A 24,713-nucleotide genomic window follows, 5' to 3' on the forward strand; every position below is an offset into this window, starting at 1 on the left:
CATCTCCCTACTCTGTAGCAGTGATGTCAGTGTGAACCGACATGTGTTCGGATACGTTTTTTGGAGGCTATTTTAGGTAGAAATACATACAGTAGGGAACCAAATATCAGTTAACCAAATATCATGCTTATCCATCTTTAAGCTCCTATTTGAGTTTAAGTTCACGCAGAGTGCAGAACTTTATACCCGTACGCTGACTACTCGGCTATGGATAGGAAAAATCTCATGAATTTAAAAGTATTAGAATAACATGCTTTAAAGTTTCGGTAAACTAGTAATTTGTGCTATCATCGAAGAAATAACCAACAGAACAGTCAACCATAGTAAATCCATAACACGCGCAAATATTTGAGTGGAAATGCACGAGGCAAGATATATATGCGAGGTGTGGCAATAATGTTCCCGGACAGGTGCTGTTGCGGTCATATTCGATGAGTTTTTAAAATAAACCAATGCGGTATGTTGTAGTTCAAACTTCCTGCAACAGATGGTAGTGCAGAGATTGTAGAGCAGGCTGACAGGCTGGAAGTAACAACCACTTTTGGCAGTAGCGTTAACATTCCGTGTCACGATTTTGCAATGGAGTAAAGAACTAATATCCGATTTTGCTTTAAACTGGGTATGTCTGAAACAGAAACTTATCAAATGTTAAAAAAATGTTTATGGTGATGAAACGTTAAGTCGTGCCAGTGTGTTTGAATGGTATAAGCATATCAAAGACGGACGTGAGGATGTTCACGATGAATCAAGAAATGGGCGTCCGTCAACCTCTCGAAATGAGGACAGAATTTGCAACATTCCGTGGATATTATGGCAAGAGATCGTCGTTTGACCCTCAGAATGATGGCTGAAAAGTTGGATATGAATAAGGAGACGATTCGTCGAATTCTCCATGAAGATTTAGGGAAAAGGAAGAGTTGTGCAAAATTTGTGCCGTACACTTTCACAGATGTGCAGAAGCAAATGCAGGCTGTCATCATGCGAAGGCTTCATCCAGACTTATCAAAACAGTCCTAATTTCTGCTCCTTCGTTGGTAACACAGTTAGTAGGATTACCGCCTCTCCACACCCGGTGGAAAAACCCTGAGCTTGAGACCCGTCGATGACGTGAGGGATTTTTGAGGGCATTTTTATCACAACGTGGCTGAGTTGGTCGGCCTCATTGGAGGGTAACATAGTTTTTCTCTTGGAAACTCGGGTTTTTCGTCCAGAAAACAGAAAATCGACCTCACAACATTTACAGTTTACAGACAATGTACACAGAGCAATATGGCCTTAGTTGCTGATGATCCTAAAACCATACTACATCTTCAGCAACAGTAGCTACTTTCCTCGACTGTATCATGCGATCACTTGAGATGAGTGTTTGGTGTTTCAGTGCGACCCAGAGACGAAACGTCAGAGAATGCAGTAGATTTGAAAATCATCACCAAGGCGCATATAGTTTCGTTTACACACGTCCAGGATCAAGACAATGTTGATCATGTTTTTCGACAAACAGATTGTCATTCACAAGACATTTTTATCTGAAGGAAGGGAGTCAATGCTACTTCCTGGGTGCTTCAAAGACTATTGAAGCGCATTTTCTGAAAGAGGCAGCTGGTCCTTGTTGCACGACAATGACTTCACCCAATCCGCGCTTGTTGTGAAGACATTTTTGAAGAAACATGAAATCGTAAAAATGAACCATCCAACCTTTAGCACCCTGTGTGCATACATGGTGCTAGTGGATGGATTGTTGATTTGTATAATGCCATGTTTCTTCAGAAATGTTTCAGCACCATTGGACCTCTTATTCTTTCCCAAAGTGAAACCTGCCCTCGAAGGAAAGTGATTTCAAGATGTTGAGGACATAAAGAAAAACTGAACATCTCTTGACGCCTTCGCTGTCTTTTTTTAGGAACTTTTAGATCGATGTAATAAGTTCATTCAGTGAAGTGGCGATTACTTTGAATAAAAATAAAACTATTTCTGAGTTCCTTCTCTTTGTGTACTTTTTATTGTACTAGTCATGTAGAAAAGAGGAAAATTCCTCTTTTCTACATGCTCCATCCTGTCCCAAATGGTACGACCATATTCCATCAAGTAGGTATACGCCTCACAATTGTCTAAACATTATCATTTTTAAATACTTATGTGGATCATTACTGCAGTATGTAAATTCTTGTCATGTATTTTGTTTTGTTTAACTAATTTTATATCAATTGGTTTCAATATTCCTCCTCTAGATGCATTCTGTGCTCAAGCAGCTTTTGTTTTATTCATTATTACTGAAAATGCAATGCAAAAATAAAATTTTCAGCTATCCGTTACATTTAAAAAGAAATAAAATTTATTGTTTACTTTTGCATATCTATTAATACGAAATGAAAAAGAATTTGCAAGCTCATGCAGGTAGCCCATGAATCTAAATTTCTGAATTCCTGTATCGTGTATGGATGTACATAAATAATCCTGTGTACGTTAATGTTTTCTAGCATTTATACATAAAGTGGAATTTAATGCAATGGAATCTTCTTTTGATAAGAGGAATCTGTTGGTGGATTGGAATTACATGAAATCTGGATGGAATAAATATGAATGAAATCTTAATGTATTATTCAGATTTACAAAATGGTATTTTTTAGAGCGATATTAAGACATTTTTTTTTCAAGGAGAGAAATGTGCATTACTAAATTTTAAAACTATATTTATAGCAATAACTAGACATTTATTAAATTACTCATATAGGTTGAACTCAATTACATCTCTAAAAAAAAGTATATACAATATAAGAGATGGGCTGCTCAAATGGAACACATAAAATGACCCGGAAGTGGACATTCTAATGTCTAAAAAATAATCCAAATTATTAAAATTTATAAGACTAAACTGAATGAAAAAAAAAAAGGACTGTAAAATTCTCAAATGAAAGTTTTCAGAATGAGTTTTTGGGCAGAGCTTGTACATTACTATGCACATGCTTATACACTTGTGACCTTAATAGTTTTATTAATATTCTGCAGTGGTTTAATAATTTTTTTAGGTGCGTTCGCATATATGCGCGTAACATCTATTGTTTTCTGTCACCATGTGCGTTTGTCCGTCCGCATGTAATACCAGGACTCGTAATGGCTGGATTTTCATGAAATTTTAAAGTTTGTTCTTGTAGAAATATTCGGTGAGCCATCCTAAATATATCCCATATGAGCCATCCTAGATTGATTATATTAATTACAGAAGAAACGTAAAATGATTGTTATTTTTTAGTTTCCATTAAAATCCAGGGGGATAATATATATATAGTTCATTATAAAAATGTTGACTGCATACTGAGATCTGATTTTTTGTTTATTTTATTAAATTACAGAAAATCCGTGAAAATACAAAACAAAAAAAAAAAATTTAGAAATAAAATATCGTACTCCATGCATTACCTAAGTTGTTTACTGTAGTATTGGAGACATAATAGAGTCTGTCTTTGTATAAGTAATTAAGTTTATTTGGAATTTATAAGATGGCCGCTGTACAGTATTGGATCTAAGCCATTCAGATTAATATAAACCGGCCAAAGCTGATGAATGATGGAACAATAATCAATAATAGTTATTTATACAAGGTCCCACGATCTTACTGATTTTCATTTAGATATCGATTGTCTTTTACTTCAATCTTAGCAGTTATCTAAATAATCGATACATTAAATAATTTTTATAAAACTTTTATTTCTGTAAACCATATAATAAAATGACTGCCTCAGTTAACCAGCTGTCAAATGAAATATTATTAAAAAAGCAAGATTTTAGTATTAAATTATCAATCCCGATAAAATGCCAAGTGACATTCAATCGAACATTCGCCGGATTACTGAAAGACACCTTTCACAAGCCTTTGAACTCGCTGCAACTCAGTATGTGTGGGGCGACGATGGATTTCAATTGATGAATCTACTCGTGAGAATTTCATAATTAATGCTTGCTCCTAGTGTTTGTTTATGATTAATATTTCAAGCACTCTTCTAACAAAGTGGTATCATCTCCTCTTTGTATTGCTGTCATGGCAAAAGATAGATAGATAGAGTCATTAAGGGCACGGCTTCCTTGTCACATCAAATTACTTAACAGATACATACCGACTAGGGCCGATTTTCGCGAGAAGCACGCGGATATCGACTGGGGTACACGAGTAGTAGTTGGAGGTGCATAACATAGGTCTCTGCTGGCACAGAGCCCACTACTGATCACTATTTTTTTATCAATCCAACGTTAGCGCAAAATCATTTCGAAGAGCTGACACGAATTCATTTCTGAAGTGTTAGGAAGTGATAAAATACCGATAAGTCAATTTACTCGAGAAGTGATATACTAATCCTTAACACACGTGACATTACAAGAGGGTGCACGCCTGGAGAGTATCGCTCTATGATCGATGTGTTTGTTATCAGAATCTTATCACGAACTCTTTCAGAGAGTTGCTTTTTTTGATGTCGAAACAAAAGATCCCTCAATGAAACAAACGTTTGTAGACGTCGGATAATAACCAGACTGACATTCCGCTTTCGATTGGATCTGAGCAATCACGTTCTTTATATTATCATCAAATATCGCCAGCTTTGTAATCAATCATCCTGGAGCTTATTTTAATAATGTGACGTAATAGTGTACGTTCAGTTTAAATGGATGCAATTCCAAAACTAATTTCGCATTCTGTTTTGAATGGTAAAGCGTTGAAATTCCTGCATAAATAATGCTAGAGTAGTTGTATGTGTGTGTGTGATGGGGGTTTAATGGCGCACAAGCTGCTGGGGCTATAGTGCGCCTTAGAGAAGTTGTTGTAGTGGTAGGGTTTTAGGAGCATCAGAGACTAAGGCCATATTGATCCGTGTTTTGTTTGTAAAAATTGTTCTGATGTCGATTTTCTGTTTGCTGGACTAAAAACCCGAGTTAGTTGGTCTCACCCTCTCGTGAGACCAACTAACTCAGCCACGTTGTAAAAAAGGCCTATAAAATCTCTTCCCGTCATCGATGAAACGGGCTCGAACTCGAGTCTTTGCACCCAGTGTAGAGAGGGCGGCGATCACACCAACTGCACTACCCACGAGGGCACTTGAGAAGTAAATAAACGCCATTGCGTTTTAGAATGCGTTTCTTTTGATCCGCATCTGCTTATACGAAGATGTTCAAATATAACTGACATTTTTTTCTTTAATTTTATTTCTTTGTGGATATTCATTGTCACTACAACTGTGTGATGCATGCCATTCTTTGGTGGAAGCAGACTCCTTTGAACTGTAAGGATCATCTAATATTACTGTAATGAGAGATAAATGACGGAATTGGAATTTTGTCCGAGGTACTATACATACATACACACACCAGCCAAAAATTAGAAAAGTTTATCAACAAGCGGACCCAGCCAGAAACTGTCAAATCCTCTATTCATATTATGCAATGAGTGATCACTGAATTATAACCACCCCTATGAAAACTGAATGCTACCCGTTGACCACGTGAGGTACGTGAGTGCGCAGTTAGTCGAACTACGTAGCATAGATAAGGTGTCAATGGTTCAGTAGGTAGTAAAATTCCGAGCGTGATGGGTAAAAGGAAGAATTTATCGGACTTTGATAAAGGACAGATTGTGCTGCTCGAAGAGCTGGTGCCTCGATTTCCCAAACGGTTGAACTGGTAACTGGTGGGGTGTTCGAGAGTCTCCGTAGTTAAAGTGTACCAGGACTGGCGTCAAAATGGTGAAACAACGACCCGAGGGCAAAACTGCAAAGGTCAGCGAAAGGTTGATGTTAGAGGTGAGCTCCGACGACTCGTACATTCATTTATTAATTACACACAATATACAGTCTCAAGTTTGTGTACGTCAAAATGTATATACATGATTTATATACAATATATATTTACATATAATTAGATGCTCTGTACATAGCATTAAACACTCGCGTATATGTGTGTTCTTTAATCAGGATAGCTCCCAGGCATAAGCTGAACTCTACCGTGAGAACTTGTAAATATGTAGTCTTTACAAAGCAAGCCTGGAAAAGTATGTCGAATTACCTTGGTCTGGTTTTACTGTAGCGCAATTCGCGCATAAAATTCCGCACCCACTGGAGGTAGTGCAATAGCAGTGAGTGCCAGCAATCCCGTCCCCGGGTTGCCCATGAGTCACGTTATTTACGCCACACCGTGGATGGTCATGTACGGATTTGCCGTCAACAACATGAGGCTCTTGATCCATCATGTATGGTATCAAAAGTGCAGGCTGGTGGAGGCGGTTGTATGGTGTGGAGCATGTTTCGCTGGCAGGAACTTGGACCCTTGGTGCATGTGAAACAACTTATCAGTGGTCTCCGCTATCGTCAACTGCTTGCTGACTGTGTACACCCCGCTATGTTACACTTTTTCCCGAATGGCGACGGTGTCTTCCAAGATGACAATGCGCCAAGCCAATGCGCCACTTGTTGTGCAGAATTGGTTTCAGGAACACAGTTCTGACTTCCAGCATATCGATTGGCCTCCGAACTCCGCCGATATCAATCCAATAGAGCACTTGTGGAACACTATGGAAAGGCATATCAGGCGTCTGAATACATCAATCCCCTCCATACCTGCATTGCTGACTGCATTATACACAGCTTTGTTGGCCATACCTCCCGAAAACTTCCGACATCTTGCTGAATCAATGCCACGTCGGATAGCTGCGTTACTGAGGACAAAAGTAAGACTTACGAAGTATTAAGTAGGTGGTCATAATTCAGTGATAAATCAGTGTATAAATACATGTTATATACAGATGATATACAGATTGATATGATGTTCAAGGTCAAACCATGAATTAAAAGTTCATAAAGCAAGCCAGGAGAATTCAATTAACCACTCTCAATCAACATAATACATGTCCAGAGAATTACGTGACATATTAAAGTCAAAAATATAAATGTGGTACAAGGAATCACAAGACAAGCACATGGTACAATGAACCATATGACATGAATACGACCAAACCTGAGCCAATAAGATGGTCCTGTCTACAAAGGAACACGGTGATCATTAACTGCAAGGTTACGCAGTTTATTTCAGCATCTTAAACTGTCACAGACAGAATTCATTTCAATAGTCTGTAAGCCTTTTACTATTCTTTCTTCAAATTAATAGTAAAATAATTTCCCTCTGGAATAATTTCCTGGAAAATTTTTGAAAAGCCTGAAAATCTTGCTCAGTCTGAGCATCATTGCTCTCAGTCAGTTGAGAAAAATTAGGACTAGCACTTAAAAATTCCTTTCTGAGATCCGAGTACACATGACAATAATAAAAGCGAACTGAGAAGAAGAAATGCCTTTTCAAGCATATCTCAGTTGGATTCGGATCTGCAGAATTAGGTGGCCAAAGAAGATGTTGGAAATCTTGGGAATGTTCCTCGACCCATTGAGATAAAGAATCCATCACAATCCGAGGAAAAATGAAGCAAACTGTTGGCAAAAAAAAAAAAAAAAAACTGTAAATCAAACCTCGTCAGACCACTTGATCTTTTTCCACTGTTCCGCAGTCGTCTTGGCAATGGCGGCATTACTCCAGTCGAATCTTTTTATGTTTTACAAAAAAAAGTGGTTTTTGTATAGGCACACCACTACCAAATCTCAAATTCTTGAAATCCTGCTGCATAATTCGGTTAGAAATGAGTTTGCCTAAATTGAATTTTTCAGTCATTTGCATGACTGAAAATCATGCAAATGGAAGGTGCACACTGCACCTTCCATTCCGATGCACAATTCGCTTTAAATTCTTGCCTTGTGGTTCTTGGAGTATCGACTTTCTTCCGCATTTCTTCCTTTTAGTAGTTTCATCTGTGTTCATTCTCCTTTGGTCTTCCATTCATTCCACTCAGAGAAAGATAGTAACAGAAAGCGAGGGTATTTAATAATATGGTTTCTACAGGTAGCGTTTATGTGTAGTATTCAAGCTGTACATTCTCTTGCCGATTAGTAGAACAATCTCTGTGGAGGCGGACAGAACTCTGTTATCACCTGCAGCTGTATAAATCGGAACTCTAATTGACACCGACGAGCACACTGGAATGCATAGGTGACTGACAATACTGCAAATCGTTTTCGCCACCAGCGTCTGCCGATTGCTGTCCTTCGAAAATTGCATCGCTGGTGCAGCATTAGCCTGTCTAGCCAACGGACATATCGAAAGACAGAGTTGTTCTCCACAAGTAACCAAGTTCCTTTGCGATTCAGAATTACTTGCCAAGTTACTGCGAGAATGCGATCATCTCCACACGTCAAGGGAAGGTAACATCTGTGCAATACTCCTACGCGAAAAAGAACTCTATAATGGGAGTACCAGCGTATTGGAAGCATCGCAGAATAGGCTTGTCCACACTGTAATGAGAACGATGAAACGGGATTACCATTTACCATAATATTTTCTGCGTTTATTTAATATATTTGCATTGGCTAAGGTCGCAATGATTTTATGGTGTTTTCCCCTTCTTGTAATATGACTGGTTTCCCATGTAATAAGGAAAGTCTTAATTTAGTAAGTTTTATATCCCTTACTTCTTTATAAGGATAACGGAGCTGTTGAAACTTTCTATATTGGTTTCTTTTAAAGAACAAACTATTTTGAATCGATTTCGGCAGAATGGAAGAAGTTTCATTATTACTCCACTGTTTTTTCTAATAAACAGTCTTGGATAAGTAATTTCTTCTCTGAGGGCATAGTTATTTTGCTAATTGTAATCAAATCCATGCCACTCGTTTGAGAGAGTGTGGATACGATTGTTGTAATTTGATAACCTTAGGTGGAGGGAGTAGGATTCCCCTTGAGTACACTTACACTTGTGTCGAAAAATAAATTTCCATCTAGAATCAGATGAACAATGATATGCATTGATTCTTTAAATCTGCAGACGTCCTAGAGGTTAGAAAGCCTCTTCACATCCCATTTACTCTAAGATTCGACTGATTTTATACTCTCTTTATAAATCAGTATTGATATCCTCTTTTATAAGATCCAGTGTCTTATGGTGGGTCGATAGAAACAAATTTGTAGATAAAGGAACAAGGATAGTATCCTTCTAACTCTTATTAACAAATCTTTTCTGTACCATAAAATGCTAATCACAAAATAATTCGTCGAGATGTCATCTTTACTGGAAAACATTGTGGCATGAGCGACACATCAGTAAACCAGAATTAGAGACGTGGAAAACTACCTTACAACCCCCTCCCCTCACACAGAGAATTACCTCTAATGTCATTTAAAATTACATCCTATCCATATGTGAATTGTCTCAGATTTAATGACGAATACCATAGATACCTTAAAAGCCTTATATTCAGACAAGTGGAAGAGATAAACGGTACTTACGAACTGGAGTCTGCCTTGTTTCTAATATTTGTGATCCAAATGGATCGCAGATTGCCGTGGAGGTTGGTTATAAAGGTCAAAAATAAGATTCCAGTTTAACGCTCAGTGGGTTATTTAATCTGTATATTTTCCTTCCAATTTTAATTTTTCTGCCAAAGAATCAATGAATACTTAGAGAATCACAAGTCTATGTCTGACACTGATCACATATACGGTAAGTAATAAAAACACACATGAAAATTTTCATCCATTACACTAGTAGTTCAACTGTTATCTTTGAGATGATAACAGAAACAGAGCTCAAATTTAAATTAAAAGCGAAGGATTATAGACTGGATTGCAGGAAATATTGCTTTATCTAGTAGGCTGTTAGTCATTGAAATTCGTTAAGTTGTCCTCAAGGTTGACGAAGTGGGAAAAAAAAGCATAGGCCATCAAGAGACGTTCCACTTATTGAAAATTGACCGTTGCCATCAACTTGTATTTAGGTTTCGTGTTGATCAATAAATAATGACCTATTAAATTTATTTCTACACTCTCTAGAGAAATACAGTCTTGCGCATTTATTCTGCAAATCTGTTAGGAATAATAAGTGCGAAGAGGAGGAAAGAGAATCATGTAATAAATAACGCGTTGTTTGCAGCGTTTTCTAAAACTAGAGAATAAACTAATGCATTTACTTCAGTACTACCACCTAAACGTTTGACATTCTTGAAAGGAATGCCTCGTTTAAAATTCATGAAGGAACCACATTCATTTAGCTTTCTTCGGTGCATTTAAGTGAATTTTCTCCTGTTTTTGAGTTTGCCTTTTCTTGATTGAAGAGTCGTTATAGGATGATTGTATAATAAATTATGCTTTCATGCACAGTACATGAAAATTATTTCCGCAAGGTTCCTCATAACTCTTGCTTTTCTCCACATTGCTTAAGCATCCTAATTCCTTGGGTTCCTTCCATTAGGTCGTCATTATAAAGTAGAAAAAAGGACAATTCGTGTTCAGAAATATCTGCGTGGAAGGGACCTGAATAATGCATAAGTTTATTTAAAATGCTAACGGATTTTACTTATAAGCACTTTCTCTCTCTCTCTCTCTCTCTCTCTCTCTCTCTCTCTCTCTCTCTCTCTCTCTCTCTCTCTCTCTAACTAAGGCAATGTTTAGTTACTTTCAAAACCTAATTTTTTTACACACTTTATTATTCGTGTGCTTCTTTTTAAAAGTTTTTTTCAGAATTTTGAAAAACAAATTAATTATTTCCACGAACAGGACAGTGAATGAGTGTTTGTTAGGAGCCGAAGTAACTAAAGCTTTAAGGCGTCAGAATACTGCGTTTGTGAATTTCTTGCCTTCCATGGTCGATTTGCCTGTGTGCTAGATGATGCTACATTCGCCTAAGATCGACTAACTCAGACACGTTGCGAAAAAAACCCATAGAAATTTCTCTCGTCATTGGCAGAATTCAAACCATTACCTCGCAGTCAACATATTGGTTATAATCATCGTCCTTACACACCTGCGTGGAAAAAGTCGTGTGGCTCGAATCCCGTCTCTCCAGGAGGAACTTTAAAGACCGACTAACTCGGCCACATCTTAAAAAAAATACAGCATATCCTAATTAGTTGTTCTTTGACGAGAGCTGCATATCATTTGCTATTCGTTTGAAAACGTACTAGTTCGAATCTTGTCGCTGATGTAAGAAACTTGTTTGGGGTTTTTCTAATGGGAGTGAGTGGATGAATGAAAAACTCCACCATGGAGTTTTTCATTCAGGCGATAGACAAATATGCATTATAACGCGCAGTTTATGAACAAGATTCAGTGATGCCTCGTTCTTGAATTACAGTGGTGCTAACAGAAAACAACTGAACTCCATCCCTTGCAACGTCAACCTCCTTACCTTTCCATAACTATAAATAGTAGGCAATAAAAAATCTTAACCCGCTACTTAGCTGGCCATAGCGGATTACCTGCCATTTCTAACTCTAGTCAGCACAACTGCATAACAGAATAATAGTTTTGGCACAGGTGGCCAGTCTGTGGACTCTTATTGTATACAGAATCATTGAAGCTTAAAGATCAACCACCGATCATTGGTGACTTATCTCTGGAAGTTATGGGGAAAGGAAGATGGAAGTAATCAGTACCTCTCTATGATTTTCGTAAAACAATTTTTTAGCGCTTGTTTACGAATTACATATACTGGTTAAAGGCGGTTTGCTATGATCTGTTCTTTAGGGAGCAACGTGAGTTAAGGGCAACTTTATTCTAGACCTGAAAGGCTGAGAAAGCAACTGTCTAGTTGGAAAGGACCTTGAAGTCTTGGTGGTTCGGATAATCAAGGTTTTTCATTTTCTTTGTTACTAAAGATCTGCATATTTCATTCTCAGGGATAATCAGTTATAGAGTTGAATAGATGAATCTCGCCCAACTAAGTGTGATATAGGGCATAAGGACTTCTCTATTTATATATCTCTGCATACAAAACATTCATCGGAAACTCATAGCTTCATTGCTTTTTACCAACATTTAATATCTATATAATATGAATGGACACTTTTATGTACCCTTTGGAACTTTACAACATGGACCTTTCATGCTGGAAATTCTGCTAGAGGAAAACTCACGGGCAATATTTCTATTCATGCAGTATATGAGTGAAAGGTGACCGCATATGTCCGATAGCTGTCAGCGTATGTCTTCCGCTTTCCACCCCAACTGCTGATGAAGTAGAAATACTTTGTCGTGGTAGTTTCATTCGTAATGGCTGGTTACACTTCCTAGCCATCTGTGAAGTGACGTCTTCAAATCTTGTTGATGACAGGTAAAAGTTATCGTTCCCAATCCGGCAGTCAATAGTTTCTCCGCGAAGAGGAAAACACTTTGGAGGATCAGTGTAGGGATGATTGATGCTGTGAGGTGGTGCAACTTTCCGAGGTGTCGGGTCCTCAGTTGTCTTCATTCATTTCCAAATAAATATAATGCATTTTTATCGATAAAAATGTGTTTCTGTAATGTTTTAGTTTGAACATTTCTGTGTTGACATTTTTATGTTTCTTAAGCATGCGGTCCGAAAGAAACATTATAAAAACAGTCGCAAATTTGATGCGTTTGACTTACGGATGCTTCAAGTTCCTTCAGTATTTTTAGTCAGCTTGTGATTATACTCTTTGGAAAAAAAAAGAATGGCTTGTTTTCGGAAAAAAAGCCAATGCACAAGGATGATTTTATGAGCCTTAGCGGGATGAACATTATCAGTCTAAGGACTCGAGTCTCAAAATTTAGAATTTTTTAAAAATCAGTAGTAAATGGACAGAAAGTTAGGACCTGCTGCTGTTTTTAAACAGGCAGTACTGACTGTTTAAAAGTACTTACTCAGTAATTGTACGTACAGTAATTAATATCATAATATTTTGCTGTGATCGTGAAAAAGAACAGTATAGAACTGAAAAAGTAATTTCGCTTAAATGTTTTTTTTTTTTTTACTGAGTTTCTAAAATTTTGGCTAGATTTACAGAAAAATGAATTGCTCGTTATTACGTTTCCTCTGTGGATTATACATCCCTCCATCTTACCTAACAGCTCAAGGTGTTCCGTCTTTAGCAAACTTATTGTGCCTCAACTCAAAGAGGATGCAAAACTTGGTTCAAAATAGTTTAATACTGCAGTGTGTGTTGACTACTGCTTTTTAGACAAATAAGTCATTGTTCTTCTTGTTTAAAATTCACTATTTTTCGGCCCTCGTGGATAGCACAGTTGGTAGGATCGCAGTCCTGTTTGCTGGATGAAACATCCAGCAAAAAGAAAATCGACCATAGAACACATGCAAATTATAGACAATATACGGTCTTAGTCGCTGATGCTCTTAAAACCCAAAAACAAAACTATTTTTCTTGGGTTAAATGCATTGCCAATGATATCCTAGTGATAAAGAAACACTGTGTTTAACCCACAGTCTTTTTGGCAATCTTTTTTGAAGATTGCCAAAAAGATCTCTTTTTCTGATTTATTTGTACATGAATAGGAAATCTAACAGCCTCCGTGATTTGTCAATATCCCTGAACAAACATCGAACATAGAAAACTAAATTTTAAAAAAGATGCATCCTTTTCGATATTGATCACACATCCCATAGGTTTACGATTTATCGTTTCTATCAAATCTAAACTCTGCTTCTTGAAGCACGATGTTTGCTTTCAATTACAGACAATGTTTATGTGACGAACAGTGATCAAAAATATAACCTTAATAACCCTATTCAGCTTATTTTCTTTATAAATAATGGGATTCTATATATATATATATATATATATATATATACGCACACAATATATGTTTATCTTAAATTGACCAATATTGAAGCTGACCTTCCCACAAAGCCAATAGTTTAACAATAGATTGTTCCCTTTGTAGTCGATTGTTCGATTTTGGACTGTGCTTTTATCTATTCCACTGAGAAAAATGCTTTCCAGGCTAACATATAAAGTCTTTGATTTGATTTTATGGATAAAAAAGTACAAAAGGAATGTTATCGAGTTGTCTGTAAATTTACTTCTGTATATAATCTTTATACCTGCCTGATTTATACTATCAAAAGTTCCTGATTACTTTGAATAAATTATCCGAGAATTTTAATTCCATCGGTACAGGGAAAATTTAATCTTTTCAGCGAAAGAGAACTTGCCACATTGGAGCTTCCCTTCCCAATTCCCAATCCTCTAATCTAATCAAGTTCCAATCGTTACTAATTTAAGACATTTCCGAAATCTACTTTCCATCCAGAGAGGTCACTAAATCAGTGGCCTATCTAAGGAGTCGACTTTAATAGCATTATCATAAAAGATGGAAGTCCCTGTCGTTTAGTTTATGGGAAAAAGTCTTTTAAACTGTCACTAACTGAGTGCAAAGCATTTTTCGAAGGAACAATATCTTAATAATAGATGTATAAAAATAGATAAATAACGAAGCCCAAAGGAAAACGCATCTTTCAACGTGTGCGCTTACTTTACAAATATGCAAATGCTTTCACATAGCTGCTTATTGTACAGTATTCATCATTTAAGGATTAATAATTTAAATAGGCATTAAGATAAATTCGTTAACTTACCATGCATGACTAAATTATACATTCATTCTTCTTATAAGAGATTCTCAGTTGGCGCTTCTTTGAATATCTCAATTTCAGTCATAAGTCGGAGTCCTGTTCTTTTCGTATTTAAAAATAAATCCAAAAACTATATTTAATAAACTATAGTCGATGTTTATATAGGGATAACCCATATGTTAACTCACATTAACAATAATAACCCATACGGGTTATTATTTTTATGGGAAATTTCGAACTCTGGACTTTTCCACCAGGTGTGGGGAGGACGGTGATTCTACCAACTATGCTTCTATCGAGGGTGGTATTCGCAATGCGACCAGTTATCCGGTTGGGCAAGGTATCATGTAAGTTGTGTGAACTGATGAGACGTAGTACCTCTGAAGAGAGGTGGAATGCAATAAAGATTATACATATACTACGAAAAGCAAAGAAAAGAAAATGTTGTCTTTCGATAAAAAGCAAGATGTTTGGTTGTTACATAAGTTTTTGTTGAAAATTTACAAACAAGAAAGAAGCTGTGTGCTTACTTCACAATAGGCTTCACTGATATTCTTCCACACTGTCACTTAACTACCAATAAAAAGTTGCCCACTAAAGAACACTATTCTCAATTCCATTTCATCCATAAAACTGTCGAAGGACTCTTTACCAATAACCTTCGCTTACCTTTTCTCCTCCTCAGAATTCCTACAGATCCAGACTAAGAAACTTCCTTTGAATAAGTTTCATTGCTTGCACTCAGGTTTAAGGATTGTGATATTCGACTTTGAATTCGTCTTTATTAAGTGACAACAAAGCCAAATCTAATTTTTTGTAGCTTTTCCCCCTCCAAATCTCTTTTTCCTCCCCACACTGGGTGAAAAACTGAATTCCAGTCATGTCGGTCTCAGGCGAAAGTAACATGTTTTTCTCTCCCAGAAAATGGGGTTTTTAGTCCAGCAAACAGAAAATCGACAGAACACACGCAATTTGTGGATAGCATAAATAGAGGAATATGGCCTTAAGCTGATGCCCCTTAAACACTATTACAACGACGATAACCTTATGATATTTGTCTTCCAGGCGCTCTCTCGGCTGACTCGCCTGTACCTTGGCTTGGCCCTGTTGGAGTAGATATGGAGAAGTGTCCTGTAGCCAATAAACTGATTATTTGTCGATCATCCCATATTGATACTGGTCTGACGGCTCCAGATCCGGGGTGACCTTGCTATAACTGCTGTTGCGGAGACCTTCCTGCAATTCTTCAATTTTTGCAGCACGACCCACATAAGCAGCCGGCTTCAGACTGCCCGATAATTCATACCCATTCATACTTTGTCGGGGGCACGTAATTTCTCTGAATGCATGCTTAAAACATTGCATTGCACTTATCAGTAATGCTGTGTAATTGTCGAGAATAATATATTGTAGAATATTCTGAGGATATTCCCATTTCTGGGAATAATCACATAACTTCTTAACATGATATACACGACCCTCTTTCTTCTAAACGTCGCTGTTCAAACGTTCGTATTTCAAGAACATTTTCATGGAATCACTTATTTTAAAATGGATTTATAAGCGCAGTGTATACAAATATTATTTTTGACCAACGATTACTGTTGCACAATATTAAGTTGGCGATCATTGGTTGTTTTGCCATAATTGATGTAAAAACTACAAGGCAAGCTGTAAAAGATCAGTTCAAATTTCCTTGGGGCATTTACTTAGTTCAGCCTTCTGAGGACATTATAATGATGGCATAGTCTCTTAAAGAGGAGTCGGATCAGCCTTCTGATTTGAATCCTCAGATTCGAATTATAATAATCAGGATGTCGGAATACGAAATATCTTCCTACCCTTGCCCTTGAAGCTCCAGAAGGACGTTCTGATGCTTTCATAGAAATAAATAAGTCTGAAATTGGGAAAATAACGGCTGCTATTCACAATTTCTTAAGCTTTAATTTTAAAGGAATATTCGAATAGATCCACTTACTCCTTCTAGGTTGCTAATTATGATAATAAGTGGACAAACAGTACTGAGCAAGTTGCTATCATTTGCATATCGGGTTGCATTTGATACTCATTTGTCCGTTCTTATGCGCCATCATTGAGTGGATTAACAATTGATTTTAAGTAGGTAATAAACTGTGAAAGGAGGAGTCGACTTCATTTTGATGCAGCCTGTTGTCCATTACTTCTATAACATAATAAGCTGTTCAGGTCACATACTATTAGCGTGTCTCCGACTAATTATTGTCTCTAACGTTTTGGAGACACGCTACGTAGTGACCCACTGTTCTCTGTTAATATTCCTTTCCGCTACAAACGATTTTCAGAAGACTTGACAAAATACGATACTGAGTCAGGCAGTTCATCACTCCATGGACTACTCGCCTTTTACACGGCTCTCTCACGATATATAAATAGAGAGAGACAGGAGATTTCTTCAAGAGCATTCGCCGCATTTTAGTGAGCTTTGCCTTTCATATAATTCACATTACAACCACCCATTTTCATCTTCTAGGGATACTGTTGTGACTATAATCATCTGAATGACTTTCGTTCTCCTATTTTCGTATATTTTTATTGTTTAGGGAAAGCATCGTGCACAAGAAAGGTTTCTTTATGAAGGGAATGCGTCCCTGGTGCGAATTCAGATCAACTGTGTACAATAACAATCGAACCAGTATCCACAAAACAGAATCAAAGTTAAAACTGCAACTGGACCGGAACTAAAATTGCAATTCTCTCCCACCCGTTTCCCCTTACCAATTTAGCATGTAGCTCGGTTAACAGCATCTTACATATCGAATTTAATCAAGAAACATTCATGCACTGTCACATCTAATACATTTTCTTCAATATTGCAGTTTTTTTCTACTCAGTTTCTTAAAAAGAATGTGAACCATTTTTACTGAATGCATTGACATCGTCAATATTCATACTTCATTCCTTGAAATGACGGCGCAACCACCACCGCCGTGTAGTTGTTTTAAAATCAATACGGCGAAATGTTGCTTGCCTGTGATAAATTTTTCAGAGCCGCTTGTTCCGTGACTAAAAGCAATGACCTTCCTTTACTAGAAGCCTCTCACGAAGCAATAGGTTGCGAGTTAATCTTTTTTTTTATCAAGATAATATGCTCCTCAGCATTAGATATTTGCTACAGCCGCATATTCGTTGAACGATGTCATTTTAGCATGTGTGCTCATCCATATTACTGTCCTTATGTTCCTGCATATTAAGGCCCACGCGTACAGGATGACCTCTTGCCAAACTTCGGAACAAGTTGAACGATCGATAATGAGAACTCATAAAGTGTATATTTATAAAGATAAAAGTGCTAAAAATTATAAGCCCAAATAGACTTTCGTGATGAGTTAAATTACTTCAAACTAGTCAAATAGGAAGCACTCAATTTGATATTTTTAAATTTCTTTCTTAACTTATCAATTATTTTACTGCTATGGACAACTGTGGACTGTTTTGTAATTTCATGTTATATGCTGTTCGTATGTAATCACAAAGAACATGTTAATTAGAAGCAGCTAATTCATTCCGGTTTTTATTTTGTATAGATTTTATATTCCAATTTTTAAAATATTTTATCTTGTTTAAGCATTTTAATTTGATTGTAGAATTTTACATTTTCCAGATGACGTCAACTGTTCTCGTCATCATCATCATTGTGCTGTTCATTGTGCCGTTACATTTCGTCTATTGTTACTCGGAGCCGCCGTGTCGTTTCAACCCGCTGTGTACTTGCAGTACCTCGCACCATGACGTCAGCTGCATAGGTGTACCACTTGCCACTCTTCCAAAGATACCGTTGGACGATGTGTATCAAATGACCATACTCAAAGCTGGACTCGAAGTGCTCTATAATCAGTCCTTCCACGGGACCAGGATCTCTTCTTTAAGACTGATGCAGAATCAAATCTCCGTTGTGTATCCTCGTGCTTTTCAAGGAAGTGAGTCAACGCTCACCACACTGGATCTGAGCTTCAATAAACTGCATAAACTTCCTTTTGAAGCTCTGCACAGGTTGCGCCACCTGCAGTGGTTAAGTCTTCATTCTAATCAGCTGGACGATCTAGTAGGTTTTCCTGGTAAAGCCAACTTTCGCAGCATTTACCTTGGAGACAATCGTCTTGCAAATATTCCAGAAGGTGCCTTCAGTAGTCTGATGAATCTCACATCACTCGACTTAGACCAAAACGTTTTAATTAATATTGAGGGGCATTCGTTCCCCTCATCGTTGCAGACATTATCCCTCGGGAATAACTTATTGGAAAATGTGCCTTTGTCAGCCTTGTTTAACCTCCATAACCTCTCGTGGTTACAGTTTGGTGGAAACCTATTGTATAGACTGCCGAAACAGATGATACTACCCGTGAAGCATCTGCACAAACTCGATTACAGCCACAACCTACTGACCACACTCCCACCGGTTTTGTTTAATGCCACAATATCGGTCACTAACCTCCATTTAGACTTTAACTTCTTAAGAACATTACCAGTTGGCGCTTTCCAGGGTCTTAAGCTGGAGCGTCTTTCCCTGTCAAACAATCGTCTGTCTTCCATACCAGACGGTGCTTTCGAAGGTTTACAAGAGACTCTAAAAGCGCTAGATCTTAGCTATAATTTGTTTGAGAGCTTCCCTAAAGCTGTTAAAGATTTAGTAAGCTTAAGTCATCTCTTCCTTCGTGGAAACAGCATCTCAGAGCTAGACAGCTATGACTTACACGGATGTAGATATGACCTGGATGTACTTGACATATCTGGCAATAGACTCAAAAAAATTCCCAGAGAGGCACTTCATTTCACCCAACGGTTGTCTCGTCTTAACCTACAAGACAACTTCATCACGGCGATTCACATAGAGGATTTTGAAGTATGGGGCCAGTCCCTCACTGCCCTAAATCTTATAAATAACGACATCACTTTTATATCCGCAAAAACATTTTATGGAACCCCTAAACTCAGAGAACTTCGGCTGTCTTACAACAACATCTTTAATTTGCACTCTGAAATATTCCAACCTGTGACGGAGTGTTTAGAAATATTGGAATTAGGGTCCAGTTTTGCCGATGCCCCCTCCCTGGAGATGCTCGCTAATTTAAATAAAGTGAAATGGCTACAAATGGATCAAAACAACCTTAGAAACATATCCTCTTCCGCCTTTCAAGGGATGCCTTGGTTAATCCATTATGATCTCGAAGGAAATAAACTACAGGGAATCCCCCAAAAGCTATTCCAAGGAAACATTCACACTCGACTGAACAGCATAATATTGGCAAACAATGAAGTGGAGGAAATTGAGACAGACTCGTTCTATCAACTGCCTGTGATCAAAAACATTGTTTTGTATGGTAATAAAGTTAAAGCCATCCAAAGTCGAGCTTTTAGAGATATGCCAGTTCTCAACACAGTGATATTGGCAAGAAATAATATTGCGAGTATAGAAAGGCATGCGTTTTCTAACCTTAGGAGTTTAGTTAATATCTTTTTACAAGATAACAATCTGACCACGTTTTCTTTTGACGGCTTTCATAATGTTGGTGAACCTGACAACCCCTTATATTTAAACCTGTCAAATAATCACATTCGCAGTTTGCGAGAATCGGAACTCGTCAGTGGAGATTTACAATTGAAGATTCGCAGTTTAGATCTCAGTCATAACAATTTATATCAACTCCCCGCTGGATTTTTTCGACAAGTGGGAAGTTCTCTTCATTATCTCTACTTATCCTTCAACAATATTAAAAAAATTTCCTCAGATACGCTGTCAGAAGCCTTTCATCTTCAACGTCTACAGTTAGACAATAACAATTTGGTAGAATTCCCAACGGAAATTGCCAAGTCGTGTCCTGCTATACAAATATTGATATTAAGTCATAACTACCTAGCTTCTATTCCTACTCAGGCTTTTCAAAACATGACCGTGTTACGCATACTTGATCTCAGCTACAACAAATTAGTCTCCATACCTCCTGATGTATTCCTCAATACGCACGTGGAGAGATTGAATCTCTCTCACAATAACATATTTCATCCTCCCTTTGAAAGCTTGATTGCAATCCGACAGACGCTTCGCTACTTAGACCTTTCAGCCAATCGCATTGTGTCTGTGAGCAGTACGGGGCTAAACCACCTGTATAATCTTCAGAGTCTAAATTTCTCGTCGAATAAGATTACTACAATCACTGAAAACACGTTCGTGAAACTTAGTCAACTTCTACATTTGGATATTTCCCATAATCCTTTATGGAGGTTAGACGACGAACCATTTCGCCCATTACGTGCTCTACAATCACTTTTACTGCAAGACACGAGCATTGCCCACATCCCGACCTTCCCTTTGGCATCATTAAAAGTGTTAGGACTCTCGGGAAATCTCCTCTACAACATCTCCGATCACGCTTTCTTTCATTTGCGCCAACTCAGACTGCTAGATCTCTCCCATAACTTCTTACAAGAAATCCCCAGACATGTGTGGAATCATGTGCCTAGGTTAGATAACCTGGACATATCCCATAATCCTATTCAGGTGCTCACAATGACTAGTTTCGCAGGACTGGAAAGACTGCGCGAACTAGATATTCGTGGATTAGATCTAAAACATCTGGATTCCAGGACGTTACACTGTCTCAGGTAAGTAAAGCGTCTTTCTGCGAGCTGTTTTTTTATCTTTCGCACAATTTCGTCTAGTGAAATTTTTTATTTCTGTTTCCCATTGCGTGATAGTTTTTATGCTGAAAGATTTGTAAGCAATAGAAAGAATACCACAGATGTACTTCAGTACGTTTTCTTTTGAAGAATAACCATAAAGAATATGTATTTAAATTATTCTGAATTAGTGAATACGAGGAAAAGTTGAGTGATCCAATTTTATCATGAAATATAACTATTTATAAAATATTTATTGTATAATACGTCTTGGGCTGCACCTAGGTACGTCCGCATCACACAAAATATGGCACGGCTTATAAGCCAGGAATAAGGAAAGAAAGAAAGAAAATTGAAAGGTTTCTTCTGTTGTCAGTTATTAAATTATTTAATTAAATCATTCTTCTCCCGAGATCGGCTTACTCGGCCACCGTGGAAAGAAGTCCGTACCATAAAAGTTCGTTTCATCTAGGCAAACTTAAACCCATGACTTTTTTGTCCAGTGTTGAAGGATGACGATCATAACCACAATGGCTATCCAGGAGGAGGAACCGAAGTGGATTTCAGGTACAAAGGCTTTCATTGTGATCCCAAGTTGAGTTTTAGTTGCGTGCAATATGGGATGCACTTTATGTTGATGACAACCTTTTTTTGCTTAAGGCCATGAGATTTATTATTTTCAAAAATTGTTAGGATTTAGTTTTAACCCTCTAACTCTAAGCATATGATAAAGTGATCGATACATTTCTAATCATCTTAATTTTAATGAATATTTTTTTAAGGGAACTTATGTTTTCTTTTGTGTCCACCTGTGTAAGTGATTTCAGTCGAACCATTTATATGGAATGATGTCATTGGAGCCTGCCCTTTGTGAAGAATGTTGATTTGCGATTCTTTTGTAAAAGTCACCGATGAAGCTTGAAATTCAGGTTTTATAAGCGGCGGTAGCTTAGTCTGGCTGAGATGATGGTTCATGGGTTTTCACGTAGAATTTACTTACAGATTTTTATTTTATTGATTTTTTTTTTCAATTTGAAGTTACACGCTTATCCTGTGTTATTTTAATGGTTATTCTGCTTACTTTTTTTGTATTTCATCATTTTAATTGTTATTTCTGATCTACTAATCTGTTTTATAAGTACAGTCATTTCGATTAACTCTTACTTGCCGTTTCCTAGTGGGATTTTGATTAGGAACGTGGCTGTCAAGTTTGTTTTTTAACCTTTATCTGGTTTCTTTTTTTCCGCCTGTACTTTTTGTTATATTACGAAGGAGGGAGTTCATTTGACTGCTCGTCTTTAGCCATCCTGTTATTTTGTAAAACGATTCTCTCGTTTTTTGTTCTGTTTTCTTGAGAAAAAAAACTTTCCATACGTAAAAGGTTACGATACACTTAATCATATCTCAGAGATGGTTGCCTTTTCAGCTTCGCTTTTTATAAGTGCAGAAATATGAGATTTAATGGCGCGAATTATCGATGTGTGCTTCAAATATCTCTCATAATTGGGAGTTAAATTAATACTCGACTGTAAATGGCGGTAATGGTTGGGCGCCTGACCTCACCGTGAATAAGGATAAAATCAGGCATACATTAACCTCATCCATGGGCCTCTGATGAACGAGATTAATATATTCACTGACGTGGCTGTTAGGAATGGTTGGGAGGGGGAGATGCTTCACATTACAAATATGAAACGTTATACTGTACTGTCCCCTTTTACTTATATTTGTATCCTTCGGGATAGTGTTAATTATTTATTGGATAAGTGGGGTTGTAGTTAAATAATCACAGGCGGAATGAATGGGTATATTAATCAGGTAAGGAAGCGAAATTATTCTGCATTAGCACTTAAGAAAACCTTCAATCATTCACAGTTTTCTCATTTTTAAAAAGTAACACTCCAATTCAAGTTTGAATCTTATCGCACTTTTTACCACATATACCTTGGGTGGCAACTTATTCCAGCGATCAACATTACGCTGCCTAAAGGTGAACTAAAGGAGATTTACTGTTTCCCTTTTTTTTTTTTTTTTTTTTGTTTAGTTGGCGCATCAGTTTCTATGGCCATATTGCACTTCCCAAGGTTTTTGCATTTTCTACTCTGATCCAAGCCCGAGGCGGGATTCGAAACCTGCTCTTGACTTGGGAGGTGCAACGGTGCTTGTAACCTTGGACAACATTTGTGTCCCAACATTTTCCACTAAACTGTGTGCGAATTTTACCCAAAATAATGACATTTGTGTGCACCCCCCCCCCTCTGCCATAGACTTATCATGGTAAAGGCGGAACATTTCTAGGGTAGATTCTACTGTCTTTCAATACCATCGCCGCGCCCAGAAACCCCACGGGGAAGTAGTCCCGTTGTTCTAGGTCTATTTTTACACCCGGCTATTTCCCTCCCCACATGTGACTGAGGGGACAGCCCAATGACTTAAAGGCCTACAACTCAAATTCTTTTTGTGCTTCGCACTTGTGGCTGATTTCATTTACATAACGCGCACACTGCTTCTTGACAGTAGAAAGAAAATACCGATAAACCGACGAGTCTCGGTCATCCGGAAAGAGTGATATGGAGAGGAATACGGACAAAAGCAGAGACCCTCTTAGGGAAACCCAGGGCGACGAATGCATAATCATTACAAACCAACAGAACGAAGGGATGGATCCCCGCTCCGGTACCCCCCAAACGGGTAAGAAGAAAAATAAAAAAAAAGGCTCTATACCAAAATTTGAGATAGAAACCCGTTCCCAGACGGAGATAAGGGAAACGCAGGAAAATCTCACAGCGATTACGACAAAGGAGACTAGCGACGACAGGACACAGGACAAGACACAGGAAACCTCCCTGGATCCTACCTTACCCGAGGGTACAATGTATGAAAAATCCCTGTTCCTGAAAACTGCTCTAGAATCCCTCTTTAAAGAGCAAACAAACAGAGTCACCACTGCACTAAGGGCTGAAATAATAACATTGTGGAACAAACTCGATGCACTCCTTGTCGAAGCCTACCTCGAGAGCGAAAGGGCCAAGGCTAAACTGCAAGCCTACGCTGAATGTGGGGCAAAACAAATGCCACAGCGTGCACCCACATATGCACAGGCGCTGAGGACCACTGCTCCAGATACCTCTCTACAACTGCCACGTGTGGCAACTACTACAAAACGCAAAACGCTCCTGCCGACTCCACACCTAGTAATATTAAAACCGACCTCAACAGCACAACACCAGACTAGTGAAGAGGTGAAACAAACCATTATGAAGAACCTCTCACAGGATCTTAAGACTACAAAAATCAAATCTGTCCAAAAAATAAGGAATACAGGTGTCATCATTGAAACCCAGACGAAGGAAGATGCAAACGAAATCCTCAACAACCCAAGGATCCAGACACTTGGCTTAGAGGCAGCGTCCCCCAAGAAAAAAGGGCCCCAGTATAGTCATTTTTAATACCAGCAAGGATCTAACACCAGAAGCTCTGCAGAAGGAACTATATTCCAGGAACCTTCAGCATGAGTACCCAAACGTGGAACCAACGACACTAATCACCCCAAAATTCCAAACAAAATCCAGGACAGGAGACCACACAAATT

General features: G+C 37.9%; 1 protein-coding gene across 1 annotated transcript in view; it reads left to right on the forward strand.

Annotated features, from left to right (window-relative positions):
- The window catches only part of LOC150076494 (uncharacterized), a 201,286-nt gene that overhangs the window by 112,540 nt on the left and 64,033 nt on the right, over nucleotides 1–24,713 (forward strand). The window contains exon 2 of the mRNA XM_090387400.1: nucleotides 18,108–21,106. Within this exon, the coding sequence (XP_090243526.1) occupies nucleotides 18,108–21,106 (2,999 nt within the window). The remainder of the gene's footprint in view (nucleotides 1–18,107; nucleotides 21,107–24,713) is intronic.

This window comes from Mastigoproctus giganteus, chromosome 13 (genome assembly GCF_048544385.1).
Source record: "Mastigoproctus giganteus isolate SK-2022 chromosome 13, ASM4854438v1, whole genome shotgun sequence".
Lineage (NCBI taxonomy): Eukaryota > Metazoa > Arthropoda > Arachnida > Uropygi > Thelyphonidae > Mastigoproctus > Mastigoproctus giganteus.